Source organism: Panthera pardus, unplaced genomic scaffold (genome assembly GCF_024362965.1).
Source record: "Panthera pardus isolate Hobbes unplaced genomic scaffold, ASM2436296v1 HiC_scaffold_13, whole genome shotgun sequence".
NCBI lineage: Eukaryota > Metazoa > Chordata > Mammalia > Carnivora > Felidae > Panthera > Panthera pardus.
In genome coordinates this window covers 160,913,702-160,934,226 of record NW_026526688.1, presented here as the reverse complement: position 1 = coordinate 160,934,226, position 20,525 = coordinate 160,913,702, and the positions used below count along the sequence as shown (strand labels likewise).

At 43.5% G+C, this 20,525-nt stretch overlaps 1 protein-coding gene and 1 pseudogene across 1 annotated transcript in view; one reads left to right on the top strand and one right to left on the bottom strand.

Annotated features, from left to right (window-relative positions):
* Positions 1 to 10,797, top strand: part of LOC109275169 (mitochondrial-processing peptidase subunit beta-like) — a 50,242-nt pseudogene extending 39,445 nt beyond the window's left edge.
* The window catches only part of KDR (kinase insert domain receptor), a 46,842-nt gene continuing 36,047 nt past the window's right edge, over positions 9,731 to 20,525 (bottom strand). The window contains exons 26-30 of the mRNA XM_019469663.2: positions 20,319 to 20,424; positions 19,065 to 19,216; positions 13,900 to 13,999; positions 13,079 to 13,164; positions 9,731 to 11,307 (exon numbers count right to left, since the gene is read on the bottom strand). Coding sequence (XP_019325208.1) covers positions 11,085 to 11,307; positions 13,079 to 13,164; positions 13,900 to 13,999; positions 19,065 to 19,216; positions 20,319 to 20,424 — 667 coding nt within the window. The 3' untranslated portion in view covers positions 9,731 to 11,084. The remainder of the gene's footprint in view (positions 11,308 to 13,078; positions 13,165 to 13,899; positions 14,000 to 19,064; positions 19,217 to 20,318; positions 20,425 to 20,525) is intronic.

Here is a 20,525-nt window from a genome sequence, read left to right as displayed (position 1 = left end):
GAGGTCACATTTTGGAGCTAACTGGCCACAAATGAGACTTCCATCTGACAGGCTGCAGCTTCGTCCAACTGACAGTTCTGGTGGGGCTCTCAGCCTTCACCGCGACCATCTGGCAACCTAACCACAGGGCCACCGCTCTTGGGTGAGCAGAAAACACTAAGTGAGCTGGCCGCCATAGTGAACCCTGGTATGACTTATTGGAAACCTCCTTCAGAGATGACTCTCTGGACCCCCAGTGTTAACAGGAACACGTAATATTACATGTTTTATAAATTACACGTATTATGTTGCATGTATTATAAATTACAGAAACATGTTTCTTGGCTGTGGCTCCCCAGGTCCGATGGAGTCTCGTGGTCGCCTGCAGCTACCAGCAGCTCAGCCTCTTGGTCCATCATCAGGTTGCAGTTCTAATGATCTGGCAGGAAAAGATACCTGCCCTCAGTTCCCCCAGTGTGGATAGTGTGGACTCGCATGAATTTGTAAACCAGAAAAGCACCCCTTCCTCACTACTTAATATGCTTAACAGCTAATTACATCGGTGTAGGGATTACACTTTACATTGTCCAGCTTTATGGAAACAAGTCCCCAGGCTTCCCCAGATTCCCTTAAACAGTTCCTTATCTCTGAGAGGGAGATCCTTATCAGGGCCATATGTTAGAGGTCCTGTGCAGTTTCCAAATGACCACAGGAAAGTCTGCAGCCTAATCCGTCTGCAGGCCTAAAGAGGGGACTGAACAGAGTCCCCTGAACCAGCTGGGAGGCCAAAGCCTTCCACCCTCCATAAACCTGTCAAAGGTTGAGTCTGGACCAAGATGACCCACATTAGCTCCTCTCCCCAGGTGACATGGGCTTCCTATTTTGACCTTCATGCAACATGGAGCTGGAGTGTGCAAATCCCAGGGGATTATGGGGTACCTTATCCAAAGCCAAAGTGAAGTCTTTGCCCTTTCCAAGGGTGCTGTGGAAGGACTACTTTGGTAGTAACACTTGGCTTTTTAACTTACAGGCTAGCTAAGCCTCTCCAACCCCTGAGGAAACAAGGGAATGCTCCCATCTTCCTTTGGCCAAGATGGCAATGCAGGCCCCAATAGGAGAATCATCTGGCCTCACACAGTTTTCTCAAGGCCTGGGAGATTCCCAGCCTTGGCAGACGCTAAAAACACTCCTTCCCTTGGGTTGTAACGATTCTGTTAAAGACCTTGTCTTAAGGAACTCTTGGGTGAGGGGAGGGCCTGGGAGTGCAAAGAGCAGGAAATGTCTCCCAGTGTGAGGAGCTCAGGAGCCAGAGGGGCTCTGCCGGCGCTTTCCAGCCTGTGACTCACGGGACTGCTTCCCTGCTTAACCCAGCCTGGATTGCAACTCCTTGGCCACTGTGTCTCAGTGCCTCTTCCTGTCTCCATCCCGCCCAGACCACTGAACAAAGCAGAAGTCTGGAGTCCACGGCAAAGACTGAAGTGTTGTATATATATTTGGCGTCATCTGTGGAAGCAGCTATTTTGAAAACAAAAAAATAACTTCCCTGCCCTCAGAAGAACTTTGCAAGCTCTTAGAAGCGTCCACCTTAACCATTTGAGACTAAAACCTTGGTTATCACCCCTTGAAAAAAGAAAGGTAGAGATATAGTACATTCCTTCTCGTTGATTCAGAATAATAGGTCAGCCATTTGTTGAGTGCTTACTATGTGCCAGACACTGAACTAAGTGCTTTACATCCATTACATCATTTACTATTTACAATAACCCTATGAGATATGCAGTGTTATTATCTCTATTTTATGAACGAGGAAACTGACGCTGTATTACTTGAGAGCACTGCTTCTTGGTCTCTGATACACTGGGGTGAAAGGGAACTTGGAGGTCACCTTGTCCAACTGGTGCTCTGATCCCTTAACTCCTTACAACTTCTTAACCCCTCTCCGACAACCTTACAGAACAGAACAATATCTACTTACTCCAGGGAAGGGAGAATCCATGAAGCACAAAGGAAAGGGCATATGACTGGGAACCTGCTAACACAGTGCCTGCCATTCTCGTGGTTTCTATCCATTGAGTGAATTTGCCCTTTGGGAAGACCAAAGAAAGTCAGAGTACTTTCCACGAAAGCCTCTTCGTATATTAAAAGAGAGCATATTCCTTAAATCTTCTCCAATCTAATTATATCCAGTTTCCCAACCATTCTCTATATAAGATTATCCCGGTAACCTTCCTCTGGGTATGCTACCACTTGTCAAGTTACCTCTTAAATGTGGTTACACGAATGGAGCATCAGAATCCAAGTGGATCTGACCAGCTTGGAGACAGTGGGGTGACTCCCTCCCTTGGTCTCCAAGTATTTGCTTAGTTACACAGCTTAAAATTTTCCTCACCTCTTTGAAAATCCCAACACACCCTGAAAACACAGTCAACAAAAAGCCCTGCATTTTTTTGCCCCTGCTGGTGCCTAGGTGTGTGAGCTAAAGTGCTAAAAATCAATTTGCTGAGGACCAGTTGGCTGAAATTCTATTTACCAAATGACTGATATTATCTTTGCATTCCAAATATTGAACCTACTATTGTCAGGCACTTTTCAAGGCCCTGGAGATAAAGCCGTGAACAAAATAGACAAAAATGTCTGTCTGGATGGAAGTAACATTCTTAATATAATGGAATCACGCCAGCCACTTTTGAGTTCTTCTGGTTCCTTTTGAATGTCATTTCAACAATGCTTCAACTGGCATACAAACCTTAATTTGGCATTTCTAGTAATTGGTAAGAAAATTTCATCATTTCCTACTGATATGATTAGCTTGGATCCCTTCACAGAATTTTCATATTAATGGCAACATATAATAGAATCTTTGCTGAAATCGGTGAGTTTGGATGAATAATTGAAAAACAGTTAAATATATCCATGGGAAATTTAAGCCTATGCCCATCAACTTTTCAAAAATTGAGCATTCTACAAAATTCTGCTATGAAGACAGAGTAACAACCAGTCCATTACAGCGTCACAGAAATCACCTATACAAATCTTCAATATAAATTGTTGTCAACTTTATAAGTAATACTGAAAGATTTGCGTTTAGTGGTGCATATAGCTTGATGAGTTAATCATCGGGCAAACCGATCATTTGACAAACGGAGTTTTAGCATATTGGTCATTCATTGTCTAACCAATTTTGCCAAACTGATACTTGTTAACCAATTTAAAGCTGTCGCTGAGCCATGGTGCCCCATCCCAAACACGGTGCAGAAAAATCAAATTGACTTATTTGACTCAGCCTTTCAATTCTGACCGGTGACTTCTTTCCGAATCCTGACTCTATCACATTACAGTCTTCCCAGGCACTTGTCATCCAGCAACTTGTTCGTCATGCTATGAGAATCCTTATGCAAGCTTTAAAACATAATGTACCAGGGAGAGCAGTGAGTACCATTAGACCCTCATCGAGTTTGTCGATGGTAAATTAACTAAAAGTTTTTGAGAAACGTCATTCAACAAGTTATCAATCTACCTAACTTACCTATCACCAGCATCATCATAAGAATAAAATAATGGTAACTTTTATTGAATGCCTTCCACCTATCAGGTAGGGTGATAGGTGCTTTGCACACATATCTCCTTCAAGCCTCATCCAGATGAGGAAAGTAAGGCTAAAGAGGTGAAGTAAATCACCCAAGGCCATACAGCTACTAAGTAAAGCACTTTCTTTCCTCTGGCAGTTAGAAGTTTATTGCAACACTAAGCTTTTACATTTAGTCATTGTCTCCTGGATTTATCTTACAGATAAAGCTGCCTGAAAGATGGGAATATTGAAGTCAGCACATATTAACTAAGACATTTAAAGGTACCATGTCACCTTAACATGTACCTTTCGTTTGGTCAGTTGATTTATCAGAGGATGAGTCAGCTCACCGCCTTCCATCAAGATAGAAGATTCCATCCTAGTTTCTATCTCAAATGTGAACATGTCCCCAAGGTATAAGTAGCCTGGATTTAATCCTGGCATGACCTTGCCTGCTGGGGCTTCGCATCTTAACTGCCAATCTTCGATTGTGACATGTTGATAATAGCACCTAACACAAGGGCCTATGGCAAGGATTTAATGAGGTAATATCTGAGGAGGGCATTGCTCCATGCTGGGCCCACGGTAGATGATAAAGGTTAGTTCTCTGTTCTTCCAGCTACTCGGGTCTGAGTGACTGCAGGGCGACTTGAAATATCTATCACCATGAAGCAGAGAAGCATAATGAGAGTTAAATCCATTAATATATATTTATCTAGAAATTCTGTTCCGTCATGACTAAACTTACTGTAATTCCTATGTCATCCAAAACTAATTCTCACTGTACTTTAAGTTAACATTAGTAACTAATTCTGTCAGATCTGACTCAGGAATGTTTTCTGGCATGACCTCCTGGTGCCTTGGTCTTCAGTCAAAGAAGAAAAGCTCTCCTCTGGTGCAAACGACTACGAGAACGAAAGCTGGGCAGAACGCAGAAATTCACTGATGAATAAGGTGATAAGAGAAGAATGAGGATCTTTTTTTCTCTCTTCGTGACAGATCCTCAAGGCAAGTTGCCAACCATACCACACAGGAGAGAGAGGGGGAAAAGGCACAATCATCTATTCGATGATTGACTAAAAAGAAAATTCACTTCTATTGACTTCAAGCACAGGCTACTTGAAAGCTTCTCAGGGCAGTTTATGCAGGAGTACACTTTGATCTGTGAAACAGATGTGCTTATGAAATGTTGCATGTTACCTGATAATAGTTTGAAATGCCCAAGAAGAAGTCATTATATAAAATAATCCCTCTTGAAGAATTTCTAGTAAAACTAACAACAATGATGGAATGTATTCTCTCTGCACTTTGCATTTTTACCTCCTGGAAAAGTTTATAATGTAGAGCAGTAGTATAAAGGACAATGCAATGTTACTTATGATGAAACCAAAGATTCCTTCTGTGTTGCTATACAATGCCTGCCAACATGGAATTCTGGAGCCCTATCAGAATCTCATCTCGCTTTACAAGCCAAATGCAAATTTTGCAACATGAGGCGAACCAGACAAATATAAACCTAATTTCTTCAGCCTTCTGTGAGATGGCTTCTTACCTGGTTTTTCTCTTGCGCACCCTGACTCTAAAGTCAGGTTGAGTTCCCCCTCCCCCACCATGGTGGAATCAATGTATTATAATACCTGAAAAGGTTTTTGAACTCAGGTCTTTACTCAAGAAGGACTGAATAAAGAATGTGCCAATAATGAGAACTGCACTCAATTTAAGGCGAGATCATAAGGATATGCAGAGAGCTGTGGAATAAGATTGGGGTTCCTCCTCTCGATGGTCCTGTTGATAACTCTTGACCCATGTAGCTAAGGGAATAGTTAGGACCACTGCCTGCTTAGGTGATCTGCACATCTCCCAGTCTCCCTTGTGATGCCTCCATCTTTCTTTAAGGTCCTTTTGAAATACACGAGTTAATATTAATAAACTTTTAAAAAAAGAGTATCGGACATATTGCAAGCTTCTTGTAAGTATAGTTAAATACAAACAAATAAATAAAATATTACTCGTTTTAAAAATTTAGTAGCAAGGTACTTGAATCTTGGTACTTGATTTCTATGCAAGGGTTCGATCTGCTTGCCCCCAACATGTGCTGCAAGATACCATCTGCTAATTTTCTTGTCAGCGAGAGGGGACAAAGGTGAGATATCATCACTCACCCTATATCTAGTCAGAATTCCCTATTTTGCATCCCATTCAAGTTCTCTCTGTGGCAACGAATGGAATGTTTTCAACCTCCTTTGTCGGGATAAGGCATGTCAGCTTCAGAGATGCTCCATGATAGCACAGAGGGTTCTGGATGAGTCCTTCTGTGCCCCATATCCTGTGAGCTCCACATGGGCTCAGGCAGTTGAGAGAACCTGTAATGCTGAAGAACCCACCCACGTTCCTGAGGTTATTCTCCCTAAATGTCACTTCCTGAAGAAGGGAGAGGACGAACACAGCAAAGAATGGAACAATACTGGAGCAAAGTCTGGTTTTCTTCTTCCCTGCCCTTTTTCTGCTGTGATGTATCTAAAAGTTGAGCTTCAAACAATTAAGGTATGAGGGTATGCGCTCATTGGTGTTAGTAAGCACGTTTGTCATCGGTTAAGTACCCTGTTCCTAGGTTCTAAAGTCCTTGAAATAAACCAATGAAGTCAAAGTTAAAAAACCAAATCACAGATTTTCATTCCTATTTTTAAACAAACACATTTGAGTGAAACTACTCGATTTAATTGTGTCAAGAAGTTACACAGAGGTCACACATAGTATTCTGAAGAAAATAAAATCTAAGGCACAATTTGATGTCTTCTCACTAATATTTGTTTGATATGAATCACAGTTTACCGTAATAGTTGCCTTCTCCGTGGTCGTCCCTAGACTACTTTTTTCTAACTCAGAGCCCTTATCTCTGAGCAGACCTCTGCTGGGACTGGTATGTTCTACTAGGGTCGCTCCAGAGCTTCTGGCCATCCTGGCTGTTGATTTCTCTCTGGGTCCTCCTCCTAGATTCTTCCACTTCTCTGTATTCTCACCAAACCCAGAGTAAATGACTTTTTTTTTTTTTTTTTTTTTTTGCCTTTTTAAATGTCTTTATCACCTAAGAGAGTTCTGTAACATATTCCAAAACAACTGGACTTAAAACTGCTTTCAAAAAGAGTGCCCAGGGGTGCCTGGGTGGCTGTCAGTTAAGCATTCGACTTTGGCTCAGGTCATGATCTCACAGTTCATGAGTTCAAGACCCGCTTTGGGCTCTGTGCTGACAGCTCAGAGCCTAGAAATTGCTTTGGATTATGTCTCTCTCTCTCTCTCTCTCTCTCTCTTTCTCTGCCCCTCCCCCGCTCCCACTCTGTTCCTCTCTCTCTCTCAAAATTAAATAAACATTAAAAAATTTTTAAAAAAAAGGACTGCCCAGATTTTCACTTATGTATAAGCCCTTATGTGGAAGAAATTCATGTAGAAAATGCAATGTTTCCCTCCCTCTCTGTTTTTGTCTTATTTTTCCTTTCCTTCCCTATGTTCATCTGTTATATTTCTCAAATTCCACATATGAGTGAAATCATATAAGAGACTCTTAAATACTGAGAACAAACTCAGGGTTGCTGGAAGGGGGTGGGGGGTGGGAGGTGGGTTAAATGGGTGATGGGCATTAAGAAGGGCACTTTTCAGGATGAGCACTGGGTGTCATATGTAAGAGATGAATCACCGGGTTCTACTCCTGAAGCCAAGACTGCACTGCATGTTAAATAACTTGAATTTAAATTTTAAAAAAAGAGAGGAAAGAAAAAGAAAATGCAATGTTATAAAAACAGATTAGAACCCCCTTTGAGCGGTGCTTACTACATATGGGAGAAAGCATAGACGTTATACGCCTACTGCCCCTACAGGAAAAGGGCATGCAAATGTGCAAAGATGTATCTGAAAAGCCAGTCTCTCAAAGGCTTTAGTTTTCTGGGTTTGCCTACATTGTATCATCTTGGAGACTGATACGTGAGCGAGAGGTAAAAAGACTTGCTGGGGGAAACAGGAAAATAGGGTTAACTACGAAGTTGTGGGTTTGGGACTTTTACTTTTCTTCTTTTCTTTCATTGAAGAAGACAAAGGAATGTGCCTTCATAGGAAAACTTAGTGGGGTAATGAACTTAAATCCCCCACAGCTCTCTCTGTCCTGCCATGATGTAAGAGAAAGGCTGCAGGGGGTGGAGCCGGAGGGAGCAGAGCAGAGGAAGGTTAGTGGAAAGTGAGAAACAGAAGGTGAAGGGCCAGAGGAGTTTGAAAGGAGGCAGAAGAACAAAGCAAGAAAAGGGAGAGAAGGAGAGGGGCCAGGAGCCAAGTGGGGACGGAGCCGTACCTAAAATACATCAAATGTCTCCAATTCAAGCTCTGAAAATAAGACCATGAAGGAAGCACTTTAAAAGGCCACAAGGTTCCCTTAAATACAGGGGCAAATGAGGAGAGAAAAGGAGCTGAGAACAAGGGTCTCGGAAGACAGAGGAGAGAGGAAGGAGAGCGCCAAACCTCACCTCCTAATCATTCTGCCTGAGGTGCTGAAAGCATTTCTTTATAAAGTGTGAAGTTTCAGCTGAATCCAAATTCCAGGCATTGGAGACAGTGCCAGGGGCTGCTTATGAGAAACAGAATCTCTTTTTTTCCTAAAATGAAGAAAATTCTCTTTTCCTATGAGGTCGTCTCTATCTTGAACCGCCTAGACTCTTCTTCCATTCCTTTACTGGATGACACTGTCCTAACGGGAAAGACGAGGTCAGGCCTGATGGATAGTGAAACAAAGTCTTTCAGAGACCCTAACCCACTAATCCCGGCCAACAGCCCACATCTGTAAGCTCTGCCCCGGGAGTCACAGACACCCATGGCCACCCTCTTCTCCATCATAAAGCTGTACAGAATGCCTCCATGAGATGATAGGGTTTGAAAATGGTACAACGTGTATTTCCCCAACCATGGAGGAAAAGAGGTTATTTAATCAAGAGGTATATTTAATGTGGTCCTGCCATGATTGATGACCGCTTGAAGAAAACAGAGCTAGATTCCTACCTCACTCCATATACAAAAATGAATGCCACACGGACATAAGTGTGATAGGAGAACATTGAGAACTTATTTTAGCATTGAGAAAAACTTCTGCACTAAGATTAAAAAACCCAGAAGCCACAAAAAATGATAGGTGTATTTGACTATCTAAACATTACAACTCTTGTATTAAAAAATACCTCAAAGGGGGCGCCTGGGTGGCGCAGTCGGTTAAGCGTCCGACTTCAGCCAGGTCACGATCTCGCGGTCCGTGAGTTCGAGCCCCGCGTCAGGCTCTGGGATGATGGCTCGGAGCCTGGAGCCTGTTTCCGATTCTGTGTCTCCCTCTCTCTCTGCCCCTCCCCCGTTCATGCTCTGTCTCTCTCTGTCCCAAAAATAAATTAAAAAAAAAAAAAAAAAAATACCTCAAAGAGTAGGGACACTCAAGGATGCCAGTGATCTTTAGATAATCACACAACGAATTCAGGTAAAATAATCACTCAAAATGGCGGCATTGGGTCTGATGTCCTGACACTTTAAGTATAGAGTAAAACACCATTGAAAACGACAAATAGGCTCCACACTTCCCGCCAGTGCCTGGGTCTGGCCACCTGTCTCAGGATCTCTCACTCTCTGATGTTCATGGTTGGCTTTAGTGACAGGCACAGGGTTTACTGGAAGGCCACAAATACTGTTAGAGTGCTTAGAACATATCTCTCCATCCATGTTTTAAGAATCTCAAAAATGCTCAGAATATAATGAGAGTTCACATGTGTGTGAATTATTTGTGCAATGAAAGAGGAAGGGGTAAAGGCAGAAGTGCTTTCCCTCCAAATAGCTGCGATCATATTACACTGTTGTGTTATTTTTTTTTACTGAGAATACATTTATTGGTTTCAAAAATATAAACTACTTTATGAAAATATCCTTTATCAGAATAAGGAAACAAGCAAAAATGAAAAACCACATGGCAACTATCTCTGACGCCCCCTCCTCCACTTTAGAAGTGAGCAAAATGAGAAGAACAGAAACACAACCTTGCAAAGGGACTCATTGGAGTTTTTCAGTTTTTTTTTTTTTTTTTAATAAAATGGCATCTATTGCTGAAAGCATTATGGCCTTTGTTATGCTACATAATACTGATATAAAATGTGAATAGTACAAAGTTCCTCATATATAATATACGGTTTTAATATATTACATTTGTTTCTACATAAACAGACTATAAATATATGTGCCACAGCATGTTTTACAGTCATGGTTCCAGCATCTCACACTATGATACCAAATGAAAAATACATTTTCTTTTTTAAAAAGGAAAGAACAAGGGCAGAAACCAGTAGAAATAGCTTTACGTGTTAGAAGCCTAAATAATACAAGAGATGGGGTTAAACCTTTGGTGATAAAATGATTTTGAAATCTGGCTAACAGTCATTCAGAGAGTGAACAAACCAAATCAGCTTTGACTAGAGTGTAGAGGCCAAATTACTAAAATGCTGACCGATCAGGGGTGCGAAGAGAGGGAAGGGTCAGGGAGGGGAGAAGGAACAAAAGAGTAAAATCCTTCCTGAAGCTTTGACACCACAGCTTGATACGGAACCTACTGCATTCAGGCTCAGACATATCGCATCAGGACAGATAGGTGGGTATTCATCCAGAAGAAACCAGAAGCTGGTTTATACAGTCAGAACGCTTCCACACGACAGGGAGCCTCCGTCTGAATGTCCTTTCTTTGTGGCATTCTGAATAAAGGATCGGCCTGGGAGACAAGGAGCCAGAGCTGCGTCATTTCCTTCCTGGAGCTCGGCCAGGAGACACGTAAGAGTCCGGAAGGAACTCTCATTAGGAGTCGGAAACAGCCCAAGGAGCTCTCATTTAGCCCAACGGGGAAGAGCACGCAACCTTCTAAAACCAGTAACCTCGTCTGAAGCCTTTACATTTCCTAACAGACCCCGTGCCCACCTCCACCAGGGCCGACACAATGCATCTGAAAGCTCCGGTCCGCTCTCAGAGCAAGCCAACATCTTCCTTTCTGCCAACCCAAACCCCACACGTAAGACTTGGCTGAGGACCCATACGTGTCCCAAACAGAGCTTCTCGGACGGACTCAGCCCTCAAGGTCTTTCCCATCTTCAACACCTAAAGCACTCACATCATCTGGTTTATCTTCTGGTTTTACAGAGACGGGTCAGCTGCCAAGGTCCTGCCACTTCATGAAAGATGCAGCCACTCCTTGAACTCCTTTTGTTATAACCCACGGAGAGACCCAGAGTAAGAGGCATCAGACATGCTTTCTCAACGCATAAACAGAAAGTCAACACTGGGAGAAAACACAAACACATTCTTGAGTCACAAACATCTTCTTAGGAAATGCCTAGGGACTGGCTCCCTGCAGTCTGAGGTCCTTTTTTAGGAAATGAAAATCAAATGTGGCTACTTCCTGCTGGTGGAAAGAACAACACTTGAAAATCTGAGCAGCACCTCTCGTTTGATTTCCAGGAGTGGGGGACGTGGGTGCCTCCTTTTAAACAGGAGGAGAGCCCAACGCGGGTCCAGAGTCAGGCTGGAGAATCTGGGCTGCACTGCCAGCTTGTGGTCCAATCTCCACCAGCTTTAAAAGTTCTGCCTCCTCGCTGGAGTACACAGTGGTGTCTGTGTCATCGGAGTGATACCCGGACTGGTAGCCACTCGTGTGGTTGGAGCCTTCGGATGCCACGGACTCCTTGCTTTTGCTGGGCATCAGTCCACTGTGGAAGACATGGAAACCAAATGAGTTGGCGGAGAGAAGGCAGTCCTTGCCCCTCGCATCCTAACCCCGTTCTCGACCCCGGGGGTGGGGGGGGGGGGGCTGTAATCTCCCTGGAGACACCGACCCCTATCTTTCCCACTTGTTAATCAGCGTATCAGGTTCACTCGGACGATGTCTATTTTCAGGTACTAGCATGAGCTAGTAGTTTCAGATAAGTCCTCTTATTCAGGTCCAAGTCTTTCAAGGCTGCGAGGAGATGAAAGGCAGTTCTCCTGAGTTATGCAAAGGCTCCAACCAATGGAACGTTTTTATGGCCTTGCAGATTGACAGGTTTGTATACAATGATAGGAGCCAAAGGGACTCTTTCATGATGGGAAAGGAAATTGGGAGGTTCTGAAAGTCCACTTCTGCTTTCCTCACACTGTCAATTAGGGATTACAAGGCATGTGCACGGTGTTAATAAAGTTCTTGAGCAACTTTAAACTTGAATACGTTGAAGCGTGTGTGTGCAATCAAGCCAGACTGTCAAAAACTGCTTTTTACTCATCAAAACCACATTCTTTGGAAGGACTGGGGGCCTGGATCACTCAGCAGCAACGAGAGAATGTTTTCAGTGGCATGGCATCACGACAAACCATAATCATGTCAAAGCCTAAAAGCGGAAAACTTCAGGATTTACATTTTCTCAAACCGTTCTGAGGTACGGGTCTTTTCCCCCCCGAATACGTGTTTTACCAAATTATCCGTGTTAAAAACTACCAAAAAAATATTTCATTCACTCTATGTTCATATATAGTTTGAAAGTTATTTCAAATAACTAGAAACACAATTTCTCTTTCAATCCAACCTCAGTCAAATGAGGTTAATGCCTCAAACAATGGCATCGTAGCTGGCACATAGTCACTGCTGAATAAACACATTTTAAATCAATGAGTGAAACACATGATTGGCTCGAACAATTTCTTACCTTGGGCCTAAAGCCAACAAAAAATTGCACAGTGGCTCATTTTATTTTTGTTTTCTTTAAGTGAACATCCCTCATAACCCGTAGGTATTCCCATTTTATAAAATGGTTCAATTACAAGTAGATCAAAGTCTTCTCTATTCTTACCTAGAGTGAGCTCATTCACAAACAGGTAACTGCTCTTCATCTCGCTATTTTTACACAGATTTTCATTTATTTGTTAGGTTAAAAGCAGACACGTCTATTCAAAACAACTACAAATTCCTACAAAACCACATGGGGGAAATCATATTCAACACGAAATTTTGTATTTTCCCCACAAATTAGCCAATAATAACAACAAGCCAAATAAGCCACCCAATAATATTTAAGTATCTCAAACAAATAGATACTGGCTTATTTTTTATACATCATACTTCTAAAGACAGATGCACTCACTTATGTACAGGTTTGAAAATTCTTCGGAGTCCACAAAGATTTTCATCATCTCAATTTGATGGATTGCATCCAATGACCTTTGTTAGCCAGTACCATACAAACCACTGACCATATAAATATAAAAATACCGTGGTATTCATAAATTCTCATAAAAACTGACCAAATACCCTAATTAATTTCAGATTCTTTTTTGGGTATGCCAGGTAATTTATTTGTTTGATTAGTTTCAGTTCTTTATTGGTTCAGCTGATGCAAATCTGACTACCTACCAAAGACACAAAAAGGGAAAACTGTCTCTATAAAAAGTCCTAAGTTCCTTCCAAAAATTCCTGTTGAGCTTTGTCTTTTCTATGTGGCTGAGCCTTACCTAAAAGATGGAGCTAATTTGGTTCTGTCTTCCAAGGTTTTCAGCTCTTCTGATGCAAGAACCATACCACTGTCCGTCTGGCTGTCCTTTTTAAGAGACAATGAGATGGCACAATTGATGAGTGTGCACACTGACCAATTAATTAAACTGATTTCTTTTTTTTTTTTTTTTAATATTTATTTATTTTTGGGAGACAGAGAGACAGAGTGCAAGCAGGGGCGGGGCAGGGAGAGAGGGAGACACAGAATCCGAAGCAGGCTCCAGGCTCTGAGCTGTCAGCACAGAGCCCGATGCGAGGCTCGAACCCACGAAGCGTGGGACCACGACCTGGGCCGAAGTCAGACGCTTAACCGACTGAGCCACCCAGGAGATCCAATTAAATTGATTTCTTAACCCATCTATCAGACAATACTCTCCAGGGTTCAACAGGGGGAGGTAAAGATATCATAGCCCGAAACTGTACAAGCTACAAGGAGAACAACCACTTCCTAGTAGTAAACCCAGGCCCGGAAGAAAAGAATTTAGGAAGAAGCAGCTGAGGAGACCTGTTTCCATCCCTCTTTTCTCAACGATACTATTTACACTTGAGTGGAATTGTGCATGGTGCTAGACTGTCTAGAAACGTGGGCCAGGGACTGTACTTATGTAAAAAGCAAGGGGGGAGCTGATCAGTGCCACCTCCATAATGAGCCCATGACACATACCCTCAAGGACAGCCTTATAATGAGGCCCCAAGACTCTAACGCTTAGGCTAATATTTATCTAGCTAACATTTCATCCTTTGTATTGTTTTTAAGACTATTTTTAAAAGATGTACTTACATCTGGGATTACTTTTACTTCTGGTTCTTCCAACGGGATATCTTCAAATGTTTTTACACTCACGGGCCGGCTCTTTCGCTTACTGTTCTGCAGATACTGACTGCAAAAGAACAAATATTTATATTTTAGTGGTGGTATATTTGGCTGCAGATACCAAAAGTGATACCTAAGTTCATTATCTTTCAACCACAAGTTTAATAGCAACATTCAAAACATCCTTTGGAAAAAGAAAGACAAAACAAAACAAAAATCTTTCTCTGCTAGCGCACACTGAAGGCTTAATTTCCTGTAAAAGCCTATTTAAAAGTATAATATAAGTGAGGGGCCTAGATGAGCTCCCGTTCCTTTGAATCATATTTCTGAGGACCAGGGCTGGACTAAAGACAACATCAGCAAAGCAAGTGATCAACTGCCTTCTGCTTGGCTTCCTGATGGCCTGAGGTTCCTCCACCGGGCTCTCAACATACTGCCGAGTGTTACACATCTTTCTGGCCATCTCCAGAAACGTTTTTCTAGGTAACGCTCGCAGAGCAACCATTCAGTGAAAGACGGGCAGAGGAGACACCTGAAGATCTTACTGAATCTCACCTGGGTTCCGGAAAGGACACTGAACCCAGCAGGGTCTGGAGACAACCTCCTCCTTCTGCATGTAATTGAGGCTTAGTGCGTAGATGGGATGGCGGGCTGTCTCACAATCCCCTATTTTCAGCCCACAGAATTGTTGGTCTTGGGAAAAGGCAGTGTGGTTTAAGAGTCATGAGATATTGTGTCTATTTCAAAGTCTACCACTGACTACACATACTTGGGAAAGTCGTGAATATTTCTCTGCCTCGGTGGCTCTGCCTCTAAAATGTGTTGGTAATAGGTTTCTCTCCCTCACTCACAAAGATATCTGGAGGACTGATGAGGTGGGTGGCAAATGTTCTCAGAAGGAACGACGCTCTATCAGCCAAAGCTTGTTTTCCTCCTTGAATTCCAAAGGATACCAGCTTCCTTCAGGAGTTCAAAGAATGGGACTTGTCAGACACCATATCACCTGTTTTCTGGGGGTGCTCCTTCCCTACCATGTGGCTTTGGGTGAGTCTTGAGTGATCCTGTTAAGATCACCGACAGCCCAAGTGGAGAGAAAGGAAGTCCGTCTGTTTCACAGCAAGGGACAGCAAATTCACTCTTCACGCTCGTCCCTGCATACTGCCCACCCCCTCCAGGCAGGCTCCTGGACATGTTACGTATTCCTTGTGTTTTCTGTGACCAAGTGGAGTGAGGACTTGCTGGAGCCAAAGGAGGAGAATGGAAATCGAGTCTCCCTCCCCTGCCCCAGGAGGCTGGTTCCTCCCCTTACGGAGAGAAGAGAATGAGGTTCACCAGTGACATCTTCCCTCAGGAAACTCCACCTAAAGGAGGACCTAATAAATAAGGAGAGAGAGAAAAGCCCACTTCTCCTGAGTCCAGTCCGGACTATTGCCAAAAACGATTGGTACCATACAGTTAATCATTCATTTGCTCATTTCCTGATCCAGGAATCCTTTACTGAGAATCTACCACATGCCAGGCACTGTGCTAAAATGCTCCTCAAATGTTATCTCATAGCACCTTCATAAATGGTACCTGTCAGGGGTGGGTATTATTATGCCAAGTTCAGATGAGGAAACCGAAGCATCAAAACGTTAAGGAACTTGTCCAAAATCACAAAACTAAAATATCTGGATTATTATTTTGAGGGTTATAAGCAGCCACTGAAAGATTTGAAGCCTGAGACTAACAAAGTCAGATGTGCCCTTTAGAAAGATGGCTCTGGGTACAGGAAGGTGAAAACAGAGGCCATGAGACCAATTAGGGGGCTCTTTTCCACGTATTATCTAGGAGAAAGTAGGGCAGCCTAAGAAAGGTGATGCCGACAGGGTTTAGAGAAGTAGACATATCCCAGAGATATTCAGGATATAGAATCAACTAGAGAGGGTAAGCTTGGGCAAAAATGCAGCTGTCTTAGAAAAAAGTCGAGGAAGCTGAGACTTAGGGAGGAAATGGCTAGAATTGGGATATGAAATTGGCCTTCAGATTCTAAAGCCCATTGTTTCGTTTTGTTTTGCTGCCCTACTCCACACTGACTCCCTTGGAAAAGTAGCAGGAAGGAAAAAGTAGAAAAGAACAATGGATGTGATTGCTCAAGTCTTTGTTGAGCACCTACTATGTGCACAGCACTGCTCTCTCCCACGCACCCACTGACCACGCGGTGGGAACAGGGCGGGGGAGCGGACAGACAGAAGGTGGAGAAAGGACAGTTTCATTTCAAGCAATCTGATCTCACAGCCAAATTCAGGAACATCTAGCCAGGAGGCAGTCCCAGACATCAATCCACAGGAGTGCTTAATCATCACCAGCAATTAACCACAATGAAGAAAAATGGTATGTGCCAAAACCTTTCTCTGGGAGAGAAAAGAAATCTTTGATAAGCTGCTTGGAGTAGGAGGTGAAACTCCCTGGGGAAATGATGGAGCAAGCACAGATGGTCCCCAAACTGCCCTCATAGAAAGATGAGTCCAATTAATATGTGTTTTCTTGCAGAAGGCATGCAAACTTGGGGCCAGAGCTGATCCACACGGGAAATTAGAGGCAAAGCTGAGTCTAGACACCAGCGATCTGTCCCACTCCCCCCTCCCCCACACACCTCTCAGCCTCTTCCCCAAATAAATGTTGAACAAATATTTTTAAGTAATTTAAAGGGGCCACGGATCAGGAGGTCGGTGCCCACAGCAGTGCCTCTGTCCAGCTCTATTTATAATGCAATGAGACTGAAAACTATAAAGAGGAAACGAATGAGAAAGACTCCTCAGCTTTCCAACCTGACTGGAAATGTGAAAAAGGAGAGAGAACAAGTCCGCCGAGAAGCACCCCAGCCTCACCTCTGGTCTTCCCCAGGGAAGCAGAACCCAAAGAGAGCCTCAACATGAGGTATGCCATGTGCAGATGCCTCCATTCTGGGTTTCTTTTAACCCCGATGATTCAACTGTGACTGTGGAGTCTTGTTTTTACAAAAGGAAAAAAGGTGGAGGCAGCTGAGAGGGGGTGCAGACAAAAGATTCCAATTTCCATTTTATTTTTCAAATTACGGCTGGCTAAAAGAGAAACTGGACTGGAAAAGGCCAATTCGAAAATCACAGACAGAAAATCGGAGCCAGGCCTATGCTCAGAGTGTGGTGTCACATTTGTCCATGCTTCTGGGGATAAGTGTTAGCAGCCCTGACTTAGATCCGGCATTGCGTTCGGCACTTCCATTACACCAACATGACTTCATCGACTCTTGGCACCATATGCAAAGCGTCCAAGCGAGCCAAGAGGCTGCCGGCTCAGGTCCTCACTCCACCTGGTCACAAAAAACCCTAGGAATATGGCTGATGATCAAATGGCTTTCTGATCGGGCAGAAGGCAGTGGTGTTGCAGGAATAACTACCACCCCCAGAAGGCCAGCCAAGCTTGAACTAGAGGGTTTTGGTGTTGTTTTGTTTTGTTTTTTAAGTTTATTTATTTTGGGGGGGGGGGGGGCGGGAGGGGCAGAGAGACAGGGAGAAACAGACGGTCTCTCCACGTTGTCAGCACAGAGGGCTCGATCCCATCACCTGTGAGATCGTGACCTGGGCTGGAACCAAGAGTCAGACGCTTAATCGACTGAGCCACCCAAGCTCTTTGAACTAAAGGTTTTTAAGCATGAGAGTGGAATTACTGGTTTTCAGTTCATTAATTTTTCTCTCTGAGGGTCCCACTGGGTGTGGCAGACAATAGGACTCAGACAGGTATCAGAGGAACTGGATTTGTCTGGGAGATGCAATTTTAAGCAGCTTGCTTAATCGCTATCGTGCACTGAGTGCTCTGAGTGCCAGCCACTTAGAAATACAATATACCATGTAATTCTCAAAATAATAATTTTTGAACACCAGTGTCTTCACCTGGGTCCCAGTGAAGATGTGCGCCAGGTCACTAAGAGGCATACTTGGGGTCCAACCAGTTCTACCTGCCTCTAAAATCTGGATCTTTAACCACCAAGTTTTCTTTCCACCAAGCGATTGCCCTGAGCAATCCTCAATTGTGTTGAATCCTCACATTCAACATCTACATCAAGAAAAGATCATAGTTTCTACCTTGCCTAACACTGAGAGTTATCCCGTGAGCAAAATCCGATAATGTAAGGAAAAGTTCTTCGAGAAATGCTGAAAGTTCTTGACACAGATTCAACGGGCAGCTCGCCTGTCAGCTTCTACCCACTCCGGCAGTGTTCCTGCCACCCCGTGGGATCCCACGGGTCAAGGGGTCCAGGGGGCCTCCTCCCCCACTCCCTGGCAGCCTGGCGGACCTAGAGCTCCGCGCCCCTCCCTACAGCCACAGCACACTCAAGAGGGCAGGCTGGACTGTGCTGTCAGGGGGTCCAGTGATAGGAAGAAAACACCCAAAAGAGTGGGAAAAGAAACAAAGCAAAGACACGACGTCCCAGGCTTAGTAAAAGACAATTTGACTATTATATGGCAGAAACCATACCGACTCTTGCCTCATGCACAGGTGCTGGGAGAGAGAAGAAAGGAAGCTGCCTTCAGAACCCCTTTACAAATCAGGCGAGGACTGCAGTGCATGTGTTTCAAATAAGCCCAGAAGTCCCATTATGCAAATAAAATGCTGAAAATCAGACTGGGGAGGGGCTTCGGAAGATGTGCTGTCCAGTCAAATTCAGGACACATCCCCCTGGCAGACTGCACCCTAGCCAGAGAGGCACAAGTGTGTTTTCATATATGCATAAAACTCTTCCTTCCTGAATCTTTCCTAAGCCGTTTAATTCACATTAATAAAAGAGTACATGGGGATAATTTAAATACAGATGTCTATATAAAACTGGCCTCTTTTTCTGGAGATTAACAAACTATGGCATTCCAGCTATTTGCAGCTGCAGGGCTTAGAATTCTAAGGGAACAGCTATGGCAGCAATGTGGACCACAGATGGGAAGAAACTCACCTACCCCGGCCCTCTTCAAGGAGCACTTCCCTTTATAGCAGCCTTGGGGCTAAGGTTAAATGTGGAAGTGGGGTGCAGCAGCTTTAGAAAACGCCTTCCTTCCATCCCCTCCCCAAAGAACCTTGACATGCCAGCTCCCCTAGGGGATGTTGACCATATACAGTACCTGATTCCTGCTGTGTTGTCATAATGGAATTTGGGGTCACACACTTCCTCTTCCTCCATACAGGAAACAGGTGAGGTAGGCAGAGAGAGTCCAGAATCCTCTTCCATGCTCAAAGTCTCTGATATCGGGAGAACAATATAGTCTTTGCCATCCTGAAACAACAAACACAGCGATGCTATTGTTATGGCTTCAGCCCCTCAAGAGCCTTTTCATGAAAAACAAAGGCCAAGGGGGCTTCTTGGTTAGCGGGCAGGTCGCTTTCATATCTGACTGTAGAACTTTAAGACAACATTCAAAATGGTTTGTCAAAAACAAAAGGGCACTTGAAAGGGACACGTATATGAAAGTACGGTAAAAGAGATAATATAAAAACAAGATGAGTAAGGGAGCCATAGAGGACTGTGGTTACAAGGGAGACAAAGCAGGTTGGGGCCATACGCGTAGCGGCAAAGCACGGAGAGCTGAGGAATCATTTCTTCACAAAGCCCTACCTACGCGAGCCAGGTCTTTTAAAGGGCAGATCATCCAATTTTAGCCTCTACATTTCAAGGCAATGGAAAATCTGATGACAGGCTAGAGAAAAGCAATAAATGTGCAGGAAAATGGGTCTTCTGAGAAAAGGTTGCACAATTTAACATTATTTCATCAAGAGAAAGAAATAAAGGGCAATTTGATACCTTTAAACGTTCAAAAGGTTTACTGATAAAAACAGATTTGACCCATTGTTCCCTACCTGTTCAAAAGAAAAGCAGGAGGAAATTGGCTTCCATTCCTGGTGGTAAGAGGCATTGACTGGAGATTAAATAACTTTCTAATGGTAAAGGTTAACAATTCTAAAATCCTCCAATGAAAGTTATGGGGGCCTGGGATTTTACTAAGAAAAATGCCTTGTATTTTGCAGGGTTCAGATGCAGTTTTGCCTTCACAGTGTATTAAATTCCTTGAAATCCCACCCATTGTTGATATTCTGTGGGTCAACGATTTTTTTTTTTTTTTTTTAACTTTAGGAGAGCATCTGAAGACAACAAAAAGATACATCAGGAGGAACGAGTGGTCTGCTCCCAGGTTATGGATTAGGACCTCATTAGGATCTCATCTATCTAAAAGAGAAATTATAGATTTTAAAAAATCATTGCTGCTCAGATCTGCAAGAATATGGCTCCTTTTTCAGTGGCTGAGAGGACAGAGTGGTGGCAGTGAGATCTAGGGAGGAGAGGAACCCTTGTATACGCTTCTTGGGTGGAGGTCACGAACCTGCTGAGCATTAGCTTGTAAGAGATTTCCCAAATGTTCCACCAACTCAGAAAACGTGGGTCTCTGACTGGGCTCCCCATGCCAGCAGTCAAGCATGGTCTGGTACCTAGAGAAGCAAAACACTAATGTCATTAACTGCCTCCGTCTTCCTCATCTGATGTTGAAAATAAACACTTGAACGAGTAAACATCTATGAAACGTCCACCA